This window comes from Schistocerca serialis, chromosome 2, assembly GCF_023864345.2.
Source record: "Schistocerca serialis cubense isolate TAMUIC-IGC-003099 chromosome 2, iqSchSeri2.2, whole genome shotgun sequence".
NCBI classification, from domain to species: Eukaryota; Metazoa; Arthropoda; class Insecta; order Orthoptera; family Acrididae; genus Schistocerca; species Schistocerca serialis.
This window is the reverse complement of record NC_064639.1, coordinates 401,811,260-401,838,455: the sequence shown is the minus strand read 5'-3', so window position 1 is coordinate 401,838,455 and position 27,196 is coordinate 401,811,260. Positions and strand designations below refer to the sequence as shown.

The 27,196-nt window shown below is 40.3% G+C and overlaps 1 protein-coding gene across 6 annotated transcripts in view; it reads right to left on the bottom strand.

Moving 5' to 3' along the window:
- Nucleotides 1–27,196, bottom strand: part of LOC126457236 (nuclear pore complex protein Nup93-like) — a 225,671-nt gene that overhangs the window by 123,233 nt on the left and 75,242 nt on the right. For all 6 annotated transcript variants that reach the window (XM_050093369.1, XM_050093373.1, XM_050093370.1 and 3 more), the window contains one exon: nucleotides 9,216–9,443. In XM_050093369.1, the coding sequence (XP_049949326.1) occupies nucleotides 9,216–9,443 (228 nt within the window). The remainder of the gene's footprint in view (nucleotides 1–9,215; nucleotides 9,444–27,196) is intronic.

Sequence of the window (27,196 nt, the reverse complement as noted above, 5' to 3'; positions counted from 1 at the left end):
AATGCTGAAGATTAGATGGGTAGATCACATAACTAATGAGGAAGTATTGAATAGGATTGGGGAGAAGAGAAGTTTGTGGCATAACTTGACCAGAAGAAGGGATCGGTTGGTAGGACATGTTCTGAGGCATTAAGGGATCAACAATTTAGTATTGGAGGGCAGCATGGGGGGTAAAAATCGTAGAGGGAGACCAAGAGATGAATGCACTAAGCAGATTCAGAAGGATGTAGATTGCAGTAGGTACTGGGAGATGAAGAAGCTTGCACAGGATAAAGTAGCATGGAGAGCTGCATCAAACCAGTTTCAGGACTGAAGACCACACACACACACACACACACACACACACACACACACACATGACAATTAGGTGTTGGTCTGAATTCACTAAATAACAGAAGATGGAAAGTCCCAAAAAGTATGTCATAAATATAGAAAAAAAAAATCAAGCACGTTTTATCTCATTGTAATCTGTTTTCATTGCTTGTGCTTGAAGGAATAAGGTTTTCAAATCAAACAAAAATAATTAATATTTTATTAACAGTAAACTATTCAAGAGGATATCAGGAAAACCAATCTGGCATTCTGTAGTGTGGAGTATGGAATGCTAGAACCCTTAATCTCATAGGTACATCAGAAAACTGAAAAAGGGAATGGACAGTCTGAAGTTAAGATATAGTGGAGATTAATGAAATTTTGTAGCAGGATGAAAAGGACTTTTGGTGGGGTGAGTACAAGTTTCTAAACACAAAATCAAACAGAGGTAATATCTGAGTACATCTAATACAAACTAAGGAAACAAGAATGCAGGCAAGCTACTCTGAGCAGCACAGTGAATGCATTACCATAACCAAGGCAGACACAAAGTGAGCACCCACAACAGTAGTACAACTTTATACAGTGAAAAACTTTGCAGAAGAAGAAATTCAGGGAGAGGAAAATTTAATTGTGATGGGGGACTAATTTGGTAGTGGGAAGAAGAACAGGAAGTAAAGGAAAAAATAGTAGGAGAAAGTGGGCTGGAGGAAAGGGAGAAAGAGGAAGCCACCTGGCAGGTCTTCTGCACAGTGCACAATTTAATCATCGCTAAAACTTGGTTTAAGAATCACCTAGGGTGGATGTATACGTGAGGAGGGGCCTGGAGACTCTGGAGGGTTTCAGGCTCATTATATAATAGTACAATTGAGATTTTAGAACCAGATTTTGAATTGTAGTAAATTTTCAGAGGCAGATGTGGACTGACCATAAGTTAATGGTTACGAATTTTAGATTGCAGCTGAAGAATTTTATGAATAACTTGAAGAAACTGGAAATTGTTCAGAGTTTCAAAGAGAGCATTATGCAACAATTAACTGAAACAATGGAATAGAATGCAGTAGAAAACAAACGGGTAGCCCTCAGAGTTCAAGAAGAATGTAATAATTCCAATTTCAAAGAAGGCAAGTGCTGACTTGTGTGAATGTTATCGAACTGTCAGTCATGGTTGCAAAACACTGACAAATTCTTTACAGAAGAATGAAAAAATTGGTGAAAGCCAACCTCGTGGAAGATCAGTTTAGGCTCCATAAGAATGCTGCAACATCCAAGGCAATACTAACTGTACGACTTACCATGGAAGATGGGTTAAGGAAAGGCAAACTTACATTTACAGCATTTGTAGACTCAGAGAATGTTTTTGACAATGCTGACTGGAATACACTCTCTGAACTTCTGAAGACAGCAAGGGTAAAACACAGGGAGCAAAAGGCTATAAACAATTTGTACAGAAACCAGACAGCAGCTATATGAGTTGAATAGAAAAACAGGGGGCAGCAATGGTTGAGAAGGGATTAAAACAGGGTTGTATCCATCCCTGATGTTATTCACTGAGCAATGAGCAAACAGTGAAGGAAGCCAAGTAAAAATTTGGAGAGAAATTAAAGCTCAGGGAGAAGGAATAAAAGCACTGATGTTTGCTGATGACACCGTAATCCTGTCAGAGATGGCAAAGGACTTGGAGAAGCAGTTGAATGGAATGGACAGTGTCTTGAGAGGAGGATATAAGATGAAAAATCACAAAAGAAAACAAGGGTAATGGAAAGCAGATGATTTAAATCAGGTGAAGCTGAGGGAATTAGAATGGAAAATGGCACACTTAAAACAGTAGGCAGGTTTTGATATTTGTGCAGTAATGGCTGAAGTAGAGAAGATAAATTTAGAGTGGCAATGGAAAACAAAGTGTTTCTGAAGAAGAGAAATTTGTTAATCATGAACATAAATTTAAGTGTTAGTAAGTCTGTTCTAAAGGGTTTTGTCTGGAGTGTAGCCTTGTATGGAAGTGAAACTTGGACGAAAAGCAGTACAGAAAAGAACAGCAGCTTTTGAAATGTGGTGATATGGAAGAATGCTGGGGACTAGATGGATAGATCATGTAACTAATGAGGAGATACTGAATAGAATTTGGGAGGAAAGAAATTTGTGGCAGAACTTGACTAAAAGAAGGAATTAGTTGATAGGACACAGTCTGAGACATCAAGGGGAACCAATTTAGTACTGGATTGGGGGGGGGGGGGGGGGGCTACAAATTGCAGTGGGAGACCAGGAGATGAGGACAGTAAGCAGGTTTAAATGGATGTGGGTTGCCGCAGTTATTCGGAGACTAACAGGCCTGCAAATGATAAGGTAGCAGCATCAAACCAGTCTCCGGACTGATGACCACAACACAATAATAATTACAGTTATACTAAAATCAAATACAAACAAACCCATAAAAATTTATTTACCAGATGTCAGGAAGCATGTAGATATGAACAAAATGTCATACTAACGTCAGGTATGTAAGATCCTCATTGAAGAAGAGAAAATAATTAGCTGGAAGAAAGGTAGCGAGTGATTAAGTAGAGATGTCATCTAGGACCTCTTATCAATGGCTGACCAACTGGACATGATGAGAACCGAAATGAACAATCAAAAGCCGCACTGGTAGCTACTCCTGTGAGAGCAGAAAGCCACGTGAGTAAGGGTAGTGTCCAGCACAAAGGCATGCTGACATGACTTTTCTCTTCTTCACAGATTAATTTTTTTTTAAGTTACTGTGCAAATAATTTTTTCTGATTTTAGATTTCAGTTACTTGGCAAAGCTTGTTACCACAGGAATGGTTAATTCTCTGTTTTTTTTTTTTTTTTTTTTTTTACAATGAAAATCCAACTGTAATTTTAATTCCAGTAACTACAAAAGAATGATAAAACGCATTACCAGAGCATCAGAATCTCTGTAATGCTGTTCACAGATAGTCGTCTTGTATAATGAGAGGTTACAATGCCAGAAGACTGCAATGAAATTGGTAAGACCTGAAGAGGAGATCAACAATTGGTGTAGTGACTGGTTGTTGTCAGTCACTTTCATATACAAATTTTCACTTTCACCTGAGACACTATTTCTTTCTTTATGAAAAGATTGGCTTGTACGAGGGTGGTTTGAAAAGTTCTCAGAACGGAATAGAAGAAAAGTACTTACATCACTGAAACTTTTTTTATTTTTCAATGTAGTCTCCTTGTAGATTAATGCACTTGGTCCAACGATGCTCCAGTGCCTTGATCCTATCTTGAAAATGACTTTCCTCCAGGCCTGCAAAATAGTTGTCAACTCCGAATATCAATTCTTCGTTTGAAGTGAATCTTCGCCCACCAAGAATAATTTTCAGTTTTAGGAAGCATTGCAAGTCTGATGGAGCCATATCAGGTGAATAAGGTGGGTGTCCCCCCCCATGAACCATGGACCTTGCCGTTGGTGGGGAGGCTTGCGTGCCTCAGCGATACAGATAGCCGTACCGTAGGTGCAACCACAACGGAGGGGTATCTGTTGAGAGGCCAGACAAACGTGTGGTTCCTGAAGAGGGGCAGCAGCCTTTTCAGTAGTTGCAAGGGCAACAGTCTGGAAGATTGACTGATCTGGCCTTGTAACAATAACCAAAACGGCCTTGCTGTGCTGGTACTGCGAACGGCTGAAAGCAAGGGGAAACTACAGCCGTAATTTTTCCCGAGGGCATGCAGCTTTACTGTATGATTACATGATGATGGCGTCCTCTTGGGTAAAATATTCCGGAGGTAAAATAGTCCCCCATTCGGATCTCCGGGCGGGGACTACTCAAGAGGATGTCGTTATCAGGAGAAAGAAAACTGGCGTTCTACGGATCGGAGCGTGGAATGTCAGATCCCTTAATCGGGCAGGTAGGTTAGAAAATTTTAAAAGGGAAATGGACAGGTTGAAGTTAGATATAGTGGGAATTAGTGAAGTTCGATGGGAGGAGGAACAGGACTTCTGGTCAGGTGACTACAGGGTTATAAACACAAAATCAAATAGGGGTAATGCAGGAGTAGGTTTAATAATGAATAGGAAAATAGGAATGCGGGTAAGCTACTACAAACAGCATAGTGAACGCATTATTGTGGCCAAGATAGATATGAAGCCCACACCTACTACAGTAGTACAAGTTTATATGCCAACTAGTTCTGCAGATGACGAAGAAATTGAAGAAATGTATGATGAAATAAAAGAAATTATTCAGATTGTGAAGGGAGACGAAAATTTAATAGTCATGGGTGACTGGAATTCGAGTGTAGGAAAAGGGAGAGAAGGAAACATAGTAGGTGAATATGGATTGGGGGACAGAAATGAAAGAGGAAGCCGCCTGGTAGAATTTTGCACAGAGCACAACATAATCATAACTAACACTTGGTTTAAGAATCATGAAAGAAGGTTGTATACATGGAAGAACCCTGGAGATACTAAAAGGTATCAGATAGATTATATAATGGTAAGACAGAGATTTAGGAACCAGGTTTTAAATTGTAAGACATTTCCAGGGGCAGATGTGGACTCTGACCACAATCTATTGGTTATGACCTGCAGATTAAAACTGAAGAAACTGCAAAAAGGTGGGAATTTAAGGAGATGGGACCTGGATAAACTAAAAGAACCAGAGGTTGTACAGAGATTCAGGGAGAGCATAAGGGAGCACTTGAGAGGAATGGGGGAAATAAATACAGTAGAAGAAGAATGGGTAGCTTTGAGGGATGAAGTAGTGAAGGCAGCAGAGGATCAAGTAGGTAAAAAGACGAGGGCTAGTAGAAATCCTTGGGTAACAGAAGAAATATTGAATTTAATTGATGAAAGGAGAAAATATAAAAATGCAGTAAGTGAAACAGGCAAAAAGGAATACAAACGTCTCAAAAATGAGATCGACAGGAAGTGCAAAATGGCTAAGCAGGGATGGCTAGAGGACAAATGTAAGGATGTAGAGGCCTATCTCACTAGGGGTAAGATAGATACCGCCTACAGGAAAATTAAAGAGACCTTTGGAGATAAGAGAACAACTTGTATGAATATCAAGAGCTCAGATGGAAACCCAGTTCTAAGCAAAGAAGGGAAAGCAGAAAGGTGGAAGGAGTATATAGAGGGTCTATACAAGGGCGATGTACTTGAGGACAATATTATGGAAATGGAAGAGGATGTAGATGAAGATGAAATGGGAGATATGATACTGCGTGAAGAGTTTGACAGAGCACTGAAAGACCCGAGTCGAAACAAGGCCCCCGGAGTAGACAATATTCCATTGGAACTACTGACGGCCGTGGGAGAGCCAGTCCTGACAAAACTCTACCATCTGGTGAGCAAGATGTATGAAACAGGCGAAATACCCTCAGACTTCAAGAAGAATATAATAATTCCAACCCCAAAGAAAGCAGGTGTTGACAGATGTGAAAATTACCGAACTATCAGCTTAATAAGTCACAGCTGCAAAATACTAACACGAATTCTTTACAGACGAATGGAAAAACTAGTAGAAGCCAACCTCGGGGAAGATCAGTTTGGATTCCGTAGAAACACTGGAACACGTGAGGCAATACTGACCTTACGACTTATCTTAGAAGAAAGATTAAGGAAAGGCAAACCTACGTTTCTAGCATTTGTAGACTTAGAGAAAGCTTTTGACAATGTTGACTGGAATACTCTCTTTCAAATTCTAAAGGTGGCAGGGGTAAAATACAGGGAGAGAAAGGCTATTTACAATTTGTACAGAAACCAGATGGCAGTTATAAGAGTCGAGGGACATGAAAGGGAAGCAGTGGTTGGGAAGGGAGTAAGACAGGGTTGTAGCCTCTCCCCGATGTTGTTCAATCTGTATATTGAGCAAGCAGTAAAGGAAACAAAAGAAAAATTCAGAGTAGGTATTAAAATTCATGGAGAAGAAATAAAATCTTTGAGGTTCGCCGATGACATTGTTATTCTGTCAGAGAGAGCAAAGGACTTGGAATATCAGTTGAACGGAATGGACAGTGTCTTGAAAGGAGGATATAAGATGAACATCAACAAAAGCAAAACAAGGATAATGGAATGTAGTCGAATTAAGTCGGGTGATGCTGAGGGAATTAGATTAGGAAATGAGGCACTTAAAGTAGTAAAGGAGTTTTGCTATTTGGGGAGCAAAATAACTGATGATGGTCGAAGTAGAGAGGATATAAAATGTAGGCTGGCAATGGCAAGGAAAGCGTTTCTGAAGAAGAGAAATTTGTTAACATCGAGTATAGATTTAAGTGTCAGGAAGTCATTTCTGAAAGTATTCGTATGGAGTGTAGCCATGTATGGAAGTGAAACATGGACGATAAATAGTTTGGACAAGAAGAGAATAGAAGCTTTCGAAATGTGGTGCTACAGAAGAATGCTGAAGATTAGATGGGTAGATCACATAACTAATGAGGAAGTACTGAATAGGATTGGGGAGAAGAGAAGTTTGTGGCACAACTTGACCAGAAGAAGGGATCGGTTGGTAGGACATGTTCTGAGGCATCAAGGGATCACCAATTTAGTATTGGAGGGCAGCGTGGAGGGTAAAAATCGTAGAGGGAGACCAAGAGATGAATACACTAAGCAGATTCAGAAGGATGTAGGTTGCAGTAGGTACTGGGAGATGAAAAAGCTTGCACAGGATAGAGTAGCATGGAGAGCTGCATCAAACCAGTCTAAGGACTGAAGACCACAACAACAACAACAAGGTGGGTGTGCCAATAATTCATTCCTTAGTTCGTGTAATTTTGCCATGGCGATGGCACATGTGTGCCGGCACCCATTGTCTTAATGGAAGATGGCTCTTCCTTGCTACAGCTGGCCTTTTTTGTATATCTTTTGTTGCAATTTGTCCAGGAGGTTACCGTAGTATTCTCCAGTGGGGAGATAATTTACATACACAATCCCATTCACATGCCAGAACAATGGTGTCGTGACCTTTCTCACAGAAGGAATTATCTTTGCTTTCTTTGGTGGCGGAGAATCAGCATGTTTCCACTGCTTTGATTGTTGTTTTATCTCTGGGATATAGTAGTGCACCCAAGTTTCATCTGTGGTCACAAACCTGCTCAAAAAATCTTAGGTCAAACATTGTTCCGACATGTCCACTCATGTGTTTTTGATCCAGCATCAAGAGTTGTGGCACCCATTTTGCAGATAATTTTTTTCATTTCTAATTCTTCAGTTATAATGTGACATACTCTTTCAGAGGACATCTGGCACGTTGTGAGCAATTTCATGCACTTTCAATTGGCGATCTTCCATGACCATTTTGTGCACTTTTGCAATTATTTCTGGAGTAGTGAGTGACACATCTTGGACGACCACTGCGAGGATCATCGTCTAAGCTCTCCGGACCAAATTTAAATTCATTTGTCTACTTGGCAACCAGTTGAATATGAAGGCGCCGAGTCCCCCAGTGTATTCTGGAAATCGGCATGAATGTCCTTTGCTTTCATACCTTTCTTTATGAAGTACTTAATCACTACTTGAATTTCAATTTTTTACATCTTCGCAAATCACTACGCAGGAACAACAGAGCCTCATCACCGCCACAGTTCTTTTCCAAGAGCACTGCCGTGGCATGTGTTTACGGGCAACAGTCCAATGGATATTATGTGAACAACCTCTTGTGGTGATTCAGAGAACTTTTCAAACCATCCTCATAGAATGCTGTCTATTTCCATCATCTGAATCCTTGACTCAAGAACTGCTTTCCAACACATAGAGATACATAATCAAGCAATAAAATATGTTGTGACTGTCCATGCTTTAACATTTATGTGGCTAACTGACGGAGTCAGTATTTGATATTGTTTATTCAACAACAATATATTCCAAAGTAACATACACATTCAATAATTACAAGAAAAGATTCTTAACAAATTTCCATAATGAATCTTTCTGTAGGAAACATATTATTTGCAATTTTGCATTGATATTTTTACCAAAACATTTATTCTATTAAACCAGTGAAAAACACAGTCTAGATCATTATGAATATTTTATTAAAATGACTGGTTTCAGCCTAGGCTTAGCCCACCCTCAGACAGCACTATCATCTGAAGTTGACAATGCGCAGAACAGTCAGCTGATCTCAGTTGCTGAATGCAGTTCAGTGACTCAGGTCAACTGACTGTTCTATGTGTCATCAGCTTCAGCTGATGGTGCCGAGTGGAGATGGCCTATGCCTAGGTGTAAACCGCTCATTTTAGTAAAATGAGCATCACAACCTAGATTGTTTTTCCACTGGTTATAGCGCAGTATCAGCGACTGTGGTCAACGGACTGTTCTACACGTTACTGTCTCAAGATGGCTTAAGCCTAGGACGAAACTGGTCTTTTAATAAAACAAATGTTGCAATCTATACAGTTTTTTCACTGATTTTATATAGCTTACAAGATCATTGTTTCACAAAAATGTTACTAAAATATTTGTTCTGTTGCCTAATTCTTTATTGTTTATTACAACAGATGCAACTATCTTTACCATTTCTAACTTCAAAATGATTTTTTGTTAACACATACAAACTCACCACTTATCTGGGCAAACAGTCTGTCTTTAAACCTACTGAAATGTTTATCAATTGCTTCTACTTCAACACTCTTCCCTCTTTGATTTTCTTACCAGTAATCTGCTCTAGAATATGAAAAGTTTTTTTCCTGTTTGTAGTTATTCAACATTTTATAAATATTTTTTAGTGCTGTGACACCACCTGTGAGTCGCTTGTGTATCATCATTTAACCAACATTCCTATCTCTCCTATATGGCCTACACAGTTCACAATTACTGCAATTTCAGTCCTTCTAATTTTTGTTGTACACATTTACAGAACAAAAGAGGGTTCTTTAAATTAAAGCATTTACTTCATTAAAGACATTATAGTACTTACCTTTTCTTGACACAGTGCAAAGCTGCAGCAAGATCACCACAGCGAATGCAATTGTAGACAACCGCCCAAACAGGGAATCCATCAACAATTTCAATTTCTTCAGCATATATATTAATATTCATATGCACTCTTAAAAAGCTTGTGACAAGTGGATATGTTCCTGGAATTGCTCCCCTTCGGGCTTGTGCCAGATTTGCCTCCACCATGGATGTCAGAAACAATCTGTATCTTTTTTAAAAAAATAAGAGAACTAATTATTAGTTTTATTTTGTATTTGCTTTTAAATAAATCAACAAAAGCATTTAAAATACATGATAAATGAGAATTATATACCTACAAAAATTTCTTAATTACAACTGTCATAGGATATGAAATCAGGTGAAAAGCCCTTACTTACATATTCTAAAATATAAAAGGCAATAGCAGGATTTTCAGTCCTGCTGTGATTAGGAAAACAAAAGATGGTCTGAATCTCAAATTTCTACATCTTTTACACCACTTCCTTCATCAAGAAGAAGAATGTGAACTGGAAACCAGACAGAGTCAAAATGGCTCTGAGAACATCACACACATCCATGCCCGAGGAAGGATTCGAACCTGCGACCATAGCGGTTGCTCGGCTCCAGACTGCAGCGCCTAGAACCGCACGGCCACTCCGGCCGGCCAAGACAGAGTCCCAGGTGCAATGCACCCTCCCACCAACACACACACACACACACACACACACACACACACACACACACACACACACACAGTGGTGTAACATTTCTATCCTACGGAATAACATGTGCACTTCTGACCACTCAGGCAGATGAAAGACATTTGTGTGAATTGGAAACGTTTAATGCAGTAGTTAAGTGTGGAACGTCCCACTGTGCATGATCTGCTTTGCTATTTTCGCAGTTGGGGTGTAAAAGATGTTGACTCTGAACAATGACATGACACGATGGTGAACAAACCTCTCCATCTGCTGTGGCAGAGCACTTTTTCTTTGGGCTTTGCGGCTCGGCAGGGCCTTGGAGATCATGCAGCAAAGGGTGCAGTCAATAACGTAAACACCTGAACAGCTGAAGAGCTGAAGACGTACAGGAGATTTGTCTCTCACTTTGAAATGTAATGTATATATACAATATGTTGTGACCTTTTGAAAGCTACACACTGCAAAAGACCCGTTTACTGCAAATCGTAGGCAAAGTTGTAAAGAATTAAAATTCTGTTGTAAATAGTGTATACAAAAAAATGAGTTCATCGTTTAATAGCTTGAACAATCAGAGCTCTCTTCTAGCACCTGCACATCGCCACATGATGAAGTCCAATGGCATGGGTAAGGTCCACTACAATGAATAATTTCAAGAATGGAAATCAAAGATATTTTATAAGGTAAAAGTTGACATACACATCTGAAAGGTGACAGATTGTACACAGAATTGGCGTCTTCACACCTGAAAACCACAAATGATTCATTGCATTTTGGTGAGAGCGACAGTACGCAAATCTTAAGAGCAAGTAGAAGGAAGCTTTAATAATAATAATAATTATTATTATTATAATAATCAAACAATGGAAAATGCAGGACGGAATGTAACATTATTATGACAGATAGTTGCTACTAATCATATAGCGGAGGGGCTGAGTCACAGACAGGCACAACAAAAAGACTGTCACAGAGCTTTCGGTCAACAAGGCCTTCGTTAAAAAACAGCCCCACACGCATGTACGTGTGCGTGCATGTGTGTGTGTGTGTGTGTGTGTGTGTGTGTGTGTGTGTCTGTGTGTCCTTTTCTGGCAAGGCCTTTGGCTGAGAGCTAATGTGTAAGGGTCTTTTCATTGTGCCTCTCTGCTACTCAATGTATCACCTTTGCGGTATCAATCTAACTTTTCCATGATTTAAGTTTATGTCAGTGCAGTCAAACCTATGGCCATTTATGTCACATATTTTGATGCTCACAGAGTCAATTACTAAAACTTGTATGGTACTTCCTTGTCACCTGGAATAATGAAATTTGGCAAGAAGCAAGGCTTCACAGCACAATTGGAAAGCCTCTGCAGTGCTATTCTAGTTTAGGGGGTATATCAAGTGGGCTTAGGCGTGAATGGGAATTTGGATTGAGGAGGAAGTTGTGCTAGGGTGGTCCGTGCAGTTGTGCAAAGCCATTGTACCAAGGCGGCATAGTGGTTAGTCCATCTGCTTCACACAAGCAAGCACACCTCTTGCACACATGATCGCCATCTCCAGCAGCTCAGACCAGAATGCAACTGGCATGTAAAATGGAAGCAGCAACCTGGAGGAGTCAGGGAAGGGGAAAGGATAGCATGGTAAGAGTCAGGGGAGAGAAGGAAAGAGCTTATTATCATTGTCATGCTCTGAAATGAGGGATATCCCACCTAAGATCCTTCCCACCACTCCTAAAGTGGTGTTCCATTACCCACCCAACTTCCACAGCATCCTAGTTGATCTCTATCCCAACTCCTTGCCACAGGGATCACATCCCTGTGAAACACTCAGGTGCATGGCATGCCCAATCCACCCACCCTGCACCTCCTATTCCAGTGCGGTCACAGGACTATCCTACCCATCAGAGGCTGAGCCATATGTGAAAGCAGCTAAGTCATATACCACCTCTGCCCCCATCATTGTACAGCTTTTTATAAGGTATGACTACCAGCCAGACATCTACCAGAACGAGCGACCAGTGCCAAACTGTGGCCAAGAGCACAGTAGATCACTCTGTGGCACAACATGCAGCTGAAAATAAAATGCTGTATTTCAATGACTACTTCACTACCCGACCCATCTGGATCCTCCCCTCCACCACCAGCTTTTCTGAACTGCACTGATGGGAGTTATTCTTACAATGCATTGTCCGCTACCAAAATTATCCTGGGCTCAACCTATGGTAACTTACTGTACCCAACCATCACCCAACAGTTTCCATCCCTCTGTCCTATCACCTCCTCCCTGTTCTTATCTCCCACCCTGTTAGTGTACTGCTCCCTGCCAACGCACACGACCATCTTTCCTTTAACCTCTCCTCTCCTTTTTCGCTCTCCATCCCCCCCCCCCCCCCTCCCTTTCCTTCCAGCTCCCCGTCCCAGAGGCTCCCGATGCTGTGCCTGTTGGCATTCCAGTCTCTCGATGCTCCACACGACAGTGCTGTGTTCAGTTTTTCAAGGCCTATCCACTGTGCCAACTTATAACTAAATCTGAAGGGGGTGCGATGGGGAGGTTCCCTTGTAAGAAAACAAGAGATCAATTAAGTTGGCTCTATTTTTTGTAGCCAACTGAAAAGGATGTTAGTAAAAAAAAAAATAGAGCCCTGTCCAACACAAGTTTAGAAGAATGGAAGATGTTTGTCAGACCGCCATAACCAAGACCACTTAACAGCCAAAATACATGGATTCTGAGGAAACTGTATATGCAGAGGGGAGCCCATCTCACTGAAGACTTGCCTCTTGAACAGTTGCCATATTAGAGAAAATTAATGTCCTAAATGTGGAGTGACACCAAGTAACTAAAATTATCCAAAAGATAAAAGCTCTCTTCTGCTCCGCTCTGAGACACAAATAAATATGATATGCAAATTTAAATGATTTATAATTACTAATTTGTCAGTTACAATACATATCACACAAGGTTTTCTTTGATGTCGTTTCCTCATAAAAATGTCATCATTTCTCAGTGTGCACCCTTTTTGAGTGTGATACTGCTTCCTTCCTTGTGTGCGAAGTTGTTCTCTCCCAAAGTTATCTGAAATTTTTCCATACATTTGTTTCTTGATCATTATTTGAAAACAATGAAGGAAACTTCAGCAACAGTTTTATTTTGAAGGAAATTACAGAGCGCTTAAACTGGCACACACACTGATTTTCAGTATGCCTGACATGCATGCTACAGTCTGTTCGCCCATGTTCTGTCTTCCTAAGAGACCAAGAAAAAAAAGAGAGAGATTGTAAGAGTACTTTACACTGCAGCTCTGATTTACATTTTTTAGGACACCGTTTGGAAATGGTACAAGTCAGATGTGTGGTGCATATCATTCTTGTGCCATTGAGATGTGGGTGCTCTGTCTAATTTTCTGTTAGTATCCTACTGCATAAAGTCACATGGGACCTACCTTCTTAGCTGATATTAATGAACGATTGTCCGGTGGCACTGATGCTGGGGTAGTCAGTTCAGATCTTGCTGCTGGAAGACATTTTCATCACCAGTGTTTAGTCGGCAAGGGGAGGAGAGGCAGTACGATATACTTCCTGGTCAACAGACTCACCTGTGCCCTAGGCTAAATTCCAAACTTGTTTACGGTGTCTCATGGAGTGAGGGCATGTGGCATTGTTGGTGGTGAACCGCGTTTCTGATACGGATGTTGACATCGGCAGTCCTGTTCATGCTACTTGATAGGATAATGCTATGTTTCACCCTCCCCCTTTGCCACATAATGCAAACATGACCACTTACAACCTCACACACATTTCGCAAAGACAAGCATACAAATTACAACAAGAGACAAAATATTTCCAAACAGATAGCTGAATGGAGACGCACCGTCAGTTGAAACACTTTAGATTTCCATGGCAAATGCTGGGATAGTTTCTTACACAAAGTTACCACTGATTCCCATCTCCAAACTCATCCAAGATAGAGTTAGTTTACTAATAACCATGACATCAATGGTACGTTAAGTTACAGCCTGCCTCCTTTTCTTTCTTCCTTTGTGTCTGTGAAACCACTATTATGCAGAAAGACAATACACTGTTTTTCTACAGTTTTATTCTTTAGAGCTGCTTACCTCAGTTGGTAAAAATGAAACCCTTACAGATTACCCCTGCAGACTGAAGTGACAAATGAAAATTTTGTAACAAGGCCAGGATTCAAATCTGAAGAGCACCAAGTTGGCTGAGGCATAAATGGGAATCTGGATTAAGGAGGGAGGTACACTAGAGTAGTCCGAATAGATGTGCGGAGCTACTGTACCAGGGTGGCATAACTGTTAGCGCACATACATAGTGAGCATGAGTCCAGAGTTCAAATCCCATCCTTGGTACAGATTTTCATTTGTCGCTTTATCATAGATGTTTGGGACATGAAAAGGTCTCTGGAATCACGCAGTTTCTTTTACAAAGAAACTGCAAGATGATACAATTTTGCCTAGAGCAACATAAAACCAATAGCAGAAAGAATATAAAGAGGCACATGTGGAGGTGTTGTCTGACTTAAATATTTAAGAAGAAACGATTTTAAGGTGACTGAGACAAAAGAAGTGTTAACTATTATAAAGAGTTGGACAAAGGAGTTTTGTTGACCATAAAAATAAGAGTCAATAAGCAAGGATATCTGGGAGCTTAAGTAAATTCTGCCATATAAGTGGAGACCACTTCATTGTTTTACAACTAGGAAGAATTTCATGCTGTGATTTGAAGAAGACTGCAACAGTGACCTTTGATGACAACCTTGCAGAAGCCAACCAGTATGACAGCAGCGCACCTCTGCTTTGCGGTGCAGTGGCTAGTCAACTGGCTATGCAATGATTATGCAGCGGCTCATCACTATATCACTTAGCTCACATGTGATGCATAAGCAATGCAGCGCAGCTAGCAGTGTGCATGATTAGATGAGCTGTACTTAGCACCGACCCAAGGTTACTAAATAATAAGGTTGGGCAGTAAGCGCTCTGCTCTGCCACTGGCTAGCCTAGTGACGTCAGCGTGGAAGCAAGCGCTCACAAGCAGACGACACGGCATGCGCGTTTACGTCAAGTTTTCGACGGAAGATTTTGTTTATACCAGAATTGAGATGTCTAAACTGCTTTTCTGCTGCTAAAATATCACAGTTAAAACTGATGAGTTATATTCTTTCGCAGATTATGCCTTACACATCGGTAAAATATCATATCACAACGACACTGACATATACTTGAAATTCGAAACCTTGGCTCAAATAAATCAGAAACTATTCATTTAATCGCATTGAAATGAATTTACTTAAGAGCTCGAAGTTGCACACACTTGTTTGTAAGAACAGCATTCCTTCTTTCTAATGCCGCTATAGTATTCATGAAAGTAACTTTATCTGTGTCTGAAAAAAAAACTGTCATCTGTACATGTGCTCTTATTATGATGTTTCTTACTGGGTGACAGCTTTTCCAGAGATCTCTTATGTAGTTCTCGTTTCTTATACCGTTTGGTTCTGTCTTCTGTTGCGGGCGACACATTGACAGTCGCACTACTGCACGGCAAATTGCACGAAGGAACAACTGCACCTGGCTTAAGCATTCTTTTTTGGGGCAAATTAAGCAATTCAGACTGTAAATCCCTTAAGTAATCTGTTTCTGCGAAATGTCGAAAGCATATTCGTGCATGCGCAACATTTACACTGTCTTTCCTACAACATTTCGAAAACCATAGTTTTTGTAATGTTTCATTACGCGGGAAACTGTGATACATTATGTCAGTTCCCTTTGTGCTCCGGTTGTAGGAAAAACAGCCCATAACAGCACAGTCTGCATTGTAAAAATTAATTTTCCCATTCACTTGTAGTTCCTCCAATAAGAATTTCACAGGAAAAACCCTAAACTATAGAGATGGCGAACACAATGTTGATCCCGCTGTCCACTATCGCTAACTATTTCAGTTCCGAATCAAATATCAATTACAGCAAAAACCGTAACACTCCCGAATTCCGAATGTTTCCCCTGTTGACTGAGTACCTCAGAAGAAAGAACTCAATCAAAAATGCTCCTTCAAACACAACACAACACAACAACAACAATCACACACAATTCGAACTGTGTACTGTTTGGCACAGCTGCTTCCACCATGACGTCATGCGCACAACTGAGAAAACACGTTGCTTTCTGCGCATCGCTTTCTGCACCCCCCTGCACCGACCTAAGACTAATGCATTCTGTGAATGGTTGATGACATACATTTCACTGATTTTTGTGCACCAATGTCAAAATAGAATAACAAAGTGCTATTAACTGAGTATATTGTTGTTTATATTGCATGCTAGTTATTACCTATAATATGGAAACCAGTTTATCAGAAATATTAAGAAAATTACAAGATTGGTCTAATATTGTTAAAGTCAATGAAAAGTTAATGGAAAGCTTGACATAAGGTAGATGGGGTCAGCTACAAATGACAGATGAAGGGCAACATGACGGCTAACATTTGAGCAGCACATTACACCACACACAGAATTCAAGGTGCACGGCTTCCAAAATTCAGCAGTCACCAATTGTGGCAGTGTTTTTTAGGGGCAAGCCCATCCACCACCGTGAGGTTGTTCCATATCAGATGTGGAAAAAATTGGTTTTTATTCTTCTGAGGCCAAGAACAATGTAAAAAGCTAAATTACATCAGTTTCTAATTCTCACAAGACTGGCTCAAGACATTCAGTATGTTGTCCATTGTTTTCTGCCACAAGCTGAAATTAAGAAATGGATGTCCCATAACAGATTGGACTGTCTTGGGGGTCATGTTCAGAATGTGTTGCATAATGTGTGCCTTCAACTCAGCAACATTTGTAATTGGAGCACTGAACACATCTTTCAGACAGCCCCACAGCCTTGACGGCCAGACTGTGGGGGGAATGACAGTTGATAATTCTGTCATTTCCGAAATGCCTCTCTGCATCAGCTGCTTTGCTAGCAGTGCAATGTGCAGAGGAGTGCCATCTTGCATAAAAATGATCCTACCTACAAATCCACGCTGCCAAATGGTTGGAATGATGGTGTGCGAAAGACTTGTGCAGCGTTCACCAGGTAACAGGTACCTGTTACAGGTAACAGGACTGACAGGATTCATCTCATTGAAAAAATACAGTCCTAACATAAACAATGCCATCAACCCGCACCACACAGTCACCTGTGCACAGTCAAGTGGTACCAGATGATGTTCACACACATTTTCCATTGTCTATATTCTGAAATTCTGTGTATTGACTTATCCTCGGAGATGAAAATTGGCTTTGTCTCTCCACAGAATGTTCCATTGCCTTTCATTGTCCACTTCCGTGTCAGCAAGAAATTCCAGAGTGAACATTTGTCTTGCTGGCAGGTCAGCAGGAAGAAACTCCCGAACATGAGTGATTTTTGTATGGATAGCAATGCAAGATGTTTCATAGGATTCTATACACAGGCTCACAGACATTTCCAATGTTTGGGCAGTTTCCTCATGCACTGCATTATTGCATACTACCACTTGTCCCCTCTGGCAATGCTGTGGCCCCATCTTTGATGGATGTCGAATCAACCATTTTCCTCCCTCTGCCACATTGCACTTCATGAGACCCTGCCTTTCAGAATTTTGTAATCATTTTCTACAAATCCTTAGCAGGCAACAGACTAATGTCTTTTTTTTACATACCCTAAGGGGTCTGGAACTACTGCAGGGCTGCTGGTGTGTAGTCACTGTTCTTGTAAAAGAGCTCCACTAGAAGCACGTGATCCTTCAGGAACAGTCATGTTGGGTATCTCAGACGCAAAGAGGTGTGTACCATGCTTCTGTTCATGTGCGTATTCTGATGCTTACAGTGCCATCAACTGGTACAATTTTCTTTAATGTTTTTGTTCAAGATGTTTCCCCCTGCATCATTAATATGCTGTTCACATGTGATGTCATTCTGAGCAGTAGTACACTTTCTACAGTGTTTTGAAAGTGCAACTTAAGTCATGGACACCTTGTAGAAACCAAAAGAACAGATCTATGTATATAGGTGAATTTCCTGCTAGGTTTGAACCACCAGATATTTCAGTTCAATGGATCTGACTGTAGGATACAAGCAACCAGAGTTGCACGATAATTCAAAATATTATACAGCTTTCTTGTTTGATGGAAAGTCATATCAATTGAAAGTGTTGCCTTTTGTCCTAAATATTTCTGTTTGTCTATATTCATGCATTACATGAAGCATTGGGGAAAGAGTTATTACAAGAACCGAACATCTACACTGATGACATTTTATTGGTGTTCAAAACATTGGAGCAGCACTGAGCCTTGTTAACAAAACTCTAAAGATGTTTTACGAAAAGGTATTACTATTAAATTATCCAATTCTCATTTTGGCAGGGAGGAACTAAAGATTTAGAACATTTGGTATGCACAGATGGAATCAAATCTGATCCTAAAAGAATAAGAGCTATAAGGACAGCCTGGAACCCCAGAATATGAAACGATTATGTTCTTTTCTAGGATTAGTAGGATTTTATTGCCACTATCGGCACAACCAAGTACTGAATGATCCTACATTGTTAACATTACTAACAAAAAGATCAAAATTGCTCTGGAATAAGGGAGTACCAGAAACTTTTCAATATACTAAAACAGGTGTTAGTAAAGGTACCTATACTGAAATGTGCAGTCATGCACGAGCCATTTAAATTAGTGACAGATGCTTCAGAGAGTGGTATTGCTTTTATAGCGTCCCCAGTGAAATAATATGAAAAGACTTAAAAAACAGTATTTATAAAGAAGAGACATTTTAAAATTGAACAACATACATTTTTCTCATGTACCCGATTATAATAATTTCTCTGTGTAAGTTTCGAGGGCAAAGAAATATAACAAAATGATCTAAAGAGACGACAAGATACGCTCTGTTGTTAATTTTTTAGTCGTCTTCACTTCTTCTCGTCTTGGTTGCGTATAGACAGACATCTTGCGAGTGTTGGCAAATGTAAGCATATTTGTACTAATTAAGCAGATAATATACTGATTTAATATCATTGTTCACTTTTAATTTGTAAGAGGTGATCCCGATTCCATGTCCACCTTCCTTTGAATTAACCTGCATTCGAGTAATTTACAGTTCAACAATCGCAGCAGTCGATGCAGCCAACGACGCCATTACGTGGCGATATTAACTTATAAAAAATTAGGGGAAGCGAAAAATTCTCCCGCTATTAACATAATATACATTTTTCTCTACTGCCGCCTGAAGTTGCAGAACATACATAGCTTTAAGATTCTTATTTTCAGTACCACAGCCGAGAGCCAGAGCCAGGATTCCGACTACAATGTAATGCTTAACAGAGGTAAGAAGAAATACTCTTGCGCGTGTGTGAGCCGCAATTGTAATTAATAACTAAAGATTTTTTGCTTTGAAGTGAACTGACTAGCCGAGGAAATTAATATGAAAAGTTGATTCCATTGTTCAACTTATATGCTCATGTTTTAAGATTCAGCGAATCTAACATTCATTAACGTAACAAATAATTTAAGATTAATATTGTTACAAAGGAGAACTTCACAAAAGCATTTAATTGTAAATCAAAACTGAATGAAATATTTTGATTAAGGCCCACCATGTAAGTCGGCAACAATCAACATAATAATATATTAAATTACGACGGCCGACGGATGCGAGACTTTGAAGTCCCTTCAAGGGGAATGTAATCCTGAAGTCAGGAAACATAAGACTATCACTCTGGCTAGAAGAAGCCTTAACAAGTATGAGTTAAACCGTTGTTGTGGTTTGCTGTAGCTCTTCACACAACTCTACCCTGTGCAAGCTGCCTCATCTTCGAGTAATCACTTCAACCTATGTCCTTCTGAATCTGTTTACTGGTCTCCCTCCACAATTTTTACCCCCCCCCCCCCCCCCAACCAAATTGGAGATCCCTTGATGCCTTGCAATGTGTCCTACCAACCGATCCCTTCTGCTAGTCAGGTTGTGCTACAAATTTCTTTGCTCCCAAATTCTATGAAGTACTTCCACATTAGTTATGTGATCTACCCATCTAATCTTCAGTATTCTTCTGCTTTATCACATGTCAAAAGCTTCTATTCTCTTCTTGTCTAAACTGTTTATTTTCCATGTTTCACTTCCGTACGTGGCTACAACCCATACAAATATTCCAGAAGAGACTTCCTGGCATTTAAATCTTTTCTTGGTTTTCAAAAATTTGTCTTATTCAGAAATGCTTTTCTTGCCATTGCCACTATACATTTTATGTCCTCTCTACTTTAGCCATCATCAGTTATTTTGCTGCCCAAATAGCAAAACTCATCTACTACTTTAAGTGTATCATTTCCTAATTTGATTCCCTCTCATTTCCTAATCTGATTCCGTCATGCTTTCCAGTTTGGACCTTTGCCTAAACCACAAGATGATACCTGCAAATCGGTGGCTTCTCTACCTTTTGCTAGGAGCATTTCATGAAGATAGGAAGAATTCTAAAAAGATATCATATCAAAAGTATTTTTCGCCCGCTAGCCAAGATTAGAACGCTTCTTGGCTCTGTTAAGGATGACTTGAGTTTGAGGAAGCCCGGTGTGTACAAGACCCCTTGCCACTGTGGGAAGGCTTATATTGGTCAGACAATCCAAACCATTCAGGACTGATGTGTTGAGCACCAGCGGCACACACGGCTGCTTCAGCCTGAGAAATCTGCAGTGGCGGAGCACTGTCTCACTGAGGGACACAAATGGTTGCCCCTGCATCTCGCTATTGGGACTGTGTTTTAAAAGAATCCATAGAGATTCGTTTATCCGATAACCTTATTAAGAGAGACAAGGGTTACCTTTTAAGCAAGACTTGGAACGCGGTGTTATCAGACATTAAAAAACAACAGACTGTGTTTCAATCGTCGGAATAATTTTTAATTTTTGATAGCGATATCTCGATTTTGCCTGTTTCCACCACTGGTGGCTCGGTATGTTTACTTGCGCTAGAGGGCAGCTCCGGCACCTTCTCGCGCACGCGTTGTGGGCCTTCTGCGGCCTATAATAGGGGCCGCTGCTTGAGCTGAGAAGTCAGTTCCAGCGAGATCGTGTACCAGCACTCTCACCTGAAGATGGTGGCCAGTTGGACCGCTGAAATATTGTGTCAAGATGACGTTATGATCCAGTTGCACACCCGAGAAGAATATTATCAATTATTATGCCAGGAAAGCCTTCGTAATCATGTCTCTCTACCGTTCCACTCTTGAATGGCGTGCAGGAAAAACCAGCACTTAAATTTTTCTGTGCAAGACCTGATATCTTATTTTATGTTGGTGATCATTTCTCCATATGTAGGTGGGTGTCAACAGAACGTTTTCACAATCGGAGGAGAAAACTGGTGATTGAAATTTCATGAGAAGATCCCATTGCAACGAAAAACGCCTTTGTTTTAATGATACACACTCCAATTCATGTATCATGTCTGTGGCACTATCTCCCCTACTTCGCGATAATACAAAATGAGCTGCCCTTCTTTGTACTTTTTCAATGTCATCCGTCAGTCACCTCTTATGTGGATCCCACACCACACAGCAATACTCCAGAATAGGGTGCACAAGCGTGGTGTAAGCAGTCTCTTTAGTAGACCTGTTGCACCTTCTAAGTGTTGTGCCAATGAATCGCAATCTTTGGTTGGCTCTACCCATAACATTATTTATGTGATTGTTCCAGCTTAGTGTATTTGTAATTGTAATCCCTAAGTATTTGGTTGAATTTACAGTCTTCAGATTTGTGTGACTTATCGCGTAATCGAAATTTAGCGGATTTCTTTTAGTACTCATGTGAATAACTTCACACATTCCTTTATTCAAGGTCAATTGTCACTTTTCACACCATACAGATATCTTATCTAAATCATTTTGCAATTCGTTTTGGTCACCTGATGACCTTACAAGACGGTAAGTGACAGCATCATCTGCAAATAATCTAAGACGGCTACTGAAATTGTCTCCTATGTCGTTAATATAGATCAGGAACAATAGAGGGCCTATAACACTTCCTTGGGGAATGCCAGATATTATTTCCGTTCTACTCTATGCCTTTCTGTCCATTACTATGAACTGTGACCTTTCTGACAGGAAATCATGAATCCGGTTGCACAACTGAGGCAATATTCCATAGGCACACAGTTTCGTTAGAAGATGCTTGTGAGGAATGGTTTTGAAAGCCTTCTGGAAATCTAAAAATATGGAATCAATTTGACATCCCCTGTCAATAGCAATCATTACTGCACGAGTATCAGGGGCTAGTTGTGTTTCGCAAGAATTTTCTGAATCCATGCTGTGTCAATAAATCATTTTCTTCGAGGTACTTCATAATGTTCGGATACAGTATATGTTCCAAAACCCTACTGCAAATCGATGTTAGTGATATAGGCCTGTAATTCAACAAATTACTCCTACTTCCCTTTAAGGGTATTGGTGTGACTTGAGCTTTTTTCCAGTCTTTAGGTACACGTGTTTCTGTGAGTAAGTGGTTGTATATATTTGCTAAAAGTGGAGCTATTGTATCAGCATACTCAGAGGAACCTGACCAGTATACAATCTGGACCGGAAGCCTTACTTTTATTAAGCGATTTAAGCTGCTTTGTGACACCGAGGACATCTATTTCTGTGTTTCTCATCTTGGCAGTTATTCTTTACTGGAATTCAGGAATATATACTTTGTCTTCTTTGGTGAAGGAGTTTCAGAAAATTGTGTTTAATAATTCTGCTTTAGTGGCACTGGCATCAGTTACTTCATCGTTGTTATCTAGCAGTGAAGGAATCGATCGCGTCTTGCCACTGGTGTGCTTTATGTATGACCAGAATCTCTTTGGGTTTTCTGCCAAATTTCGGGACAGAGTTTTGTTGTGGAAGTTATTGGAAGCATCTCACACTGAAGTAAGAGGCTGTATTTCAAACTTGTGCAAAACTTTACCAGTCTTGGGGATTTTGCACAGCGATCTGACCCATTTTGTGTACCGTGGGAGGTAAGCACCATCACTTATTAATTTATGTGGTATATATATCTCTCAATCGCTGTCAATACTATCTCTTTGAAATCATTCCACAACTTTTCTATGCTTACATGATCAGATCAGAAGGAGACTCTTAAAAAGGTGTTAAGAGCATTTTTATCAGGTTTTTTTTTTAAAAATAGATATACTTTGTGTTTCTGTTTGATGGTTGAAGGAGTTACGGTATTCAGCCTGGTAGCTACTGCCTTGTGGCCGCTAATTCCTGTATTTGTCATGATACTCACTATTTGTCCAGGATTATTTGTTGCTAAGAGGTCAAGTGTGCTTTCGCCACCATTTAGGCTTCGAGTGGTCTAATGAACTAATTGTTCAAAATAATTTTCTGAGAAAGCATTCAGTACAATTTTGGATGACGTTTTATGCCTGCTGCTGGCTTTAAACTTATAATTTTTCCAGCATATTGAGGATAGATTGAAGTCGCCGCAGACTGTAATTGTATGAGTGGGGTACCTATTTGAAATGAGACTTAAGTTTTCTTTGAACTGTTGGGCACCTATATCTTCTCAGTTGCGAGGGTCAGTAAAATGACCCAGTTAATAGTTTAGTCGAATTGTCAAGTAGAACCTCTACCCATATTATTTTGCAAGAACTATCTATTTCAATTTCACTACAAGGCAACTACCGACAGCAATAAATACTCCACCACCAATTGTATTTAATCTATCTTTTCTGAACACTGTTAGATCATTTGAAAAAAATTCTGCTGAACTTATTTCTGGCTTTAGCAAGCTTTCTGTACCTATAACTATCTGAGCTTCAGTGCTTTCTATTAGGGCTTGGAGCTCTGGTTCTTTCCGAACACCGCTACGACAATTTACAACTACAATACCAATCATTTCTACAATGCACTTACTGCGTTTTACCTGCTCGTTTTAGATGGATACCCGTTCTGTGGTTCCCTGAGCCCCTCTAACCTAAAAAACTGCCCAGTCCCTTCCATACAGCCCCCGCTACCCGTGTAGCTGCTTCCTGTGTGCAGTGAACTCCTGCCCTATTAAGCAGAACCCGGAAACCCACCACCCGATGGTGCAAGTTGAGGAATCTGCAGCCTACACGGTCACAGAACCATCTGAGCCTCTGATTCAGACCCACCACTCGGCTCTACACCAAACGACCACAATCTGTTTTATCGACGCTGCTGCAGATGGCGAGCTCCGCCTTAATCTTGCAAGCAAGACTGGCAGTCTTTACCATTTCCACTAGCCGCCCAAAACCAGAGAGACTCTCCTCCGATCCAAAGCGACATACGTCATTGGCACTGACATGAGCCAGCACCTGCAGTTGGCTGCACCCTGTACTCTTCATGGCATCTGGAAGCAGCCTCTTCACATCCGGAATGATCCCCCCGGTATGCACACGGAATGCACAGTGGCTTCCTTCCCCTCCTTGGCAGCCATGTTCCTAAGGGGGCCCATTATGCGCCTAACATTGGAGCTCCCAACTACCAGCAGACCCACCCTCTGCGAACACCCAGACCTTGCGGGCCGAGAAGCTTCCTCTGGAACAGGGTGGATGGTGCATCCAGCTCAGAAACATCGTCAGCTACAGATAACGCCTGAAACTTGTTCGCCAAACGAACCAGGGAGGCCCTACGATCGGCCCCTTGGAAAGTTTTTCGCTGCCTGCCAGACTTCGGAATGATCTCCCACTCAACCACAGGTGACGGGTCAACCTCAGTGCAGGCAGTACCCGAGGTGGCCACAGCAGCAGACCGAATGGGGGACATGTGGGATGTACTTGATGTCTCTCACATCCCTGCGTCCGACCCCCCCCACAGTGATGCCCCTTGGCAGCAGCCTCAAGCTGTGTGACGTATGCCAACGTAGCCTGGAGTTGTGAGCGAAGGGTTGCAAACTCAGCTCGCATCTGTACAAAGCAATCACAGTTCCTATCCATTACTGCAATCACTCCCATTTGAAGCTTGTAAAAATATACAATAACGAACGGTGTACTCTGCTTATTAGCAGCAGGAGCACGAAATGCTCTTTCACTGACGGTCTATCCTGACAACTACAACGTCATCGCCAAACCTCAAAGTTTTTATTTCTTCTTCCTAAACTTTAATTCCTACTCCGAACTTTTCTTTTGTTTCCTTTACTGCTTGCTCAATGTACAGATTGAATAACATCAGGGACAGGCTATAGCCCTGTCTCACTGCCTTCTCAACCACTGTTTCCCTTTCATGCTCCTCAACTCTTAGAACTTTCATCTGGTTTCTGTACAAGTTGTAAATAGCCTTTTGCTCCCCGTATTTTATCCTTGCTACCATCAGAATTTCAAAGAGAGTATTCCAGTCAACATTGTGAAAAGATTTCCTCAAGTTTAAAAATGCTAAAAACATATGTTTGCCTTTCCTTAACCTATTTCTATGAGAAGTTGTAGGGTCACTACTGCCTTGCATGTTGCTACATTTCTCAGGAGTCCAAACTGGTCTTCCCCAAGGTTGGCTTCTACCAGTGTTTCCACTCTTCTGTAAAGAATTTGTGTCAGTATTTTGCAACTATGACTTGTTAAACCATAATTTGGTAATATTCACACCTGTCAGCACCTGCTTTCTTTGGAAATGGAATTGTTATATTCTTTCTGAAATTTGAGTGTATTTCACCTGTTTCATAAACCTTGCTCTTGAAATGGAAGAGTTTTTTTATGGCTGGTTCTCCCAAGGCTGTCATTAGTTCCAACAAAATGTCATCTACTCCTGGAGGTTTGTTTTGACTTAGGTCTTTCAGTGCTCTGTCAAATTCTTCTTGCGGTATCTTATCTCTACATCATACACGTCCTCTACCATGTCTATAAATAGTGCCGTCAAGTACATCTCCCTTGTATAGATCCTCTACAGATCAACAAAAAGGGACTTCCTAGTTATTGTTTGCAGCATACAAAAATTCCAGATGTTGATTTGGGGATTTAAAGTAATTATTTATTACAACCATCATCATGCATTAACATTCTTGATCAAAGTAGGTTAATCAGATGGGCCTTGGTTTTATAAAAATTCCTAATAGAAATTAATTACATAAAAGGTTCTCAAAATCAAGTTCCAGGTGTGTTGTGAAGATTATGTTTGGATATGAATGAAATGAAACAAACTAAGGGATCTACTGTCATTCCTGAAATCAATTGCCAGACCTTGGCCTATACCAAATAGTGAGATAAGGACCCCAGACTTAAAATAAAGCAGGGAATAAAGACAGATTAATATTTTAGCTTTAAACTGCAGCAATGTGAACAGACAAGTATCCAATGCGAACAGACAAGGTTGATACCAGGAGTTGTGGACAATTATTGAGAATATTTTGTTCTGGAGATTAAATAATATTGAATCTAATTGGAAATTATGCATACCACAGAGTGTGGAGGATGCTGTAGTATGGTTTATCCATAAGGGATATGGACATTTCGGTATTCACTAGTGCTTTAGGCACATGAAAGCATTTTATTGCTTAAAGAACTGAAGTCAGAAAATAGTAAAGCTACTTCGATCCTGTGAAGTACGCCAGCTTCAAGGTGATAACAGCCATCTACAGAGTAAGTTACATACTACAATCCCCAAAGGATTACACGATTTAATGGTTGCTGATATTTTTGGACAGCTATCTACAGGTCAAGGAAGGATCACATCTATCTCAGTACTGACAGAAGATTTGCCTAACAAGGAGAGGTCCCCAGCAGTGCGATCGATTTTTTGAAACTCTCTATACAGTGATGTAGGTTAAGATCCCAGGTGTCACACACCGTAGCCCTTCATCCTGGTGAGTCCTCGTTTGCAACGAACTGGCCAAAAAAAAATTTGGAATTTTGTATGTCACTCAATAGCATTAAAAATGTGGTATTAGATAGTCTGGTTGCATGGCATATTGGATAGTGTAACAGCTTCACATGCAGGAGCTTGTGCATTTGAATCTCGTCAGGTGCAGTTTTTTTATCTTTAAATCTTTATCTAAATGATTTTGATGATCATTTTTATTCAATTAATTGATTTAAATCTAATTTTTTGATTCCACTCATTTGTCACATAATTTTAATCATAATATCAACTTCTTCATTTGCTCTCATTTTTCCTCCTGTCATTCATTCTCCACTTGGAATCTTTATTTAATTAATTTTATGTATTAACTTTTATTTAATTTCTTTTATTTTATTACCCTGTTTTTTCATCCAAATTATTACATTCATTATATCTGGCTCCCATTTTGCTTGAATTTTGTTTTACTTATAAACCCATCTTTTCTTTAAATTT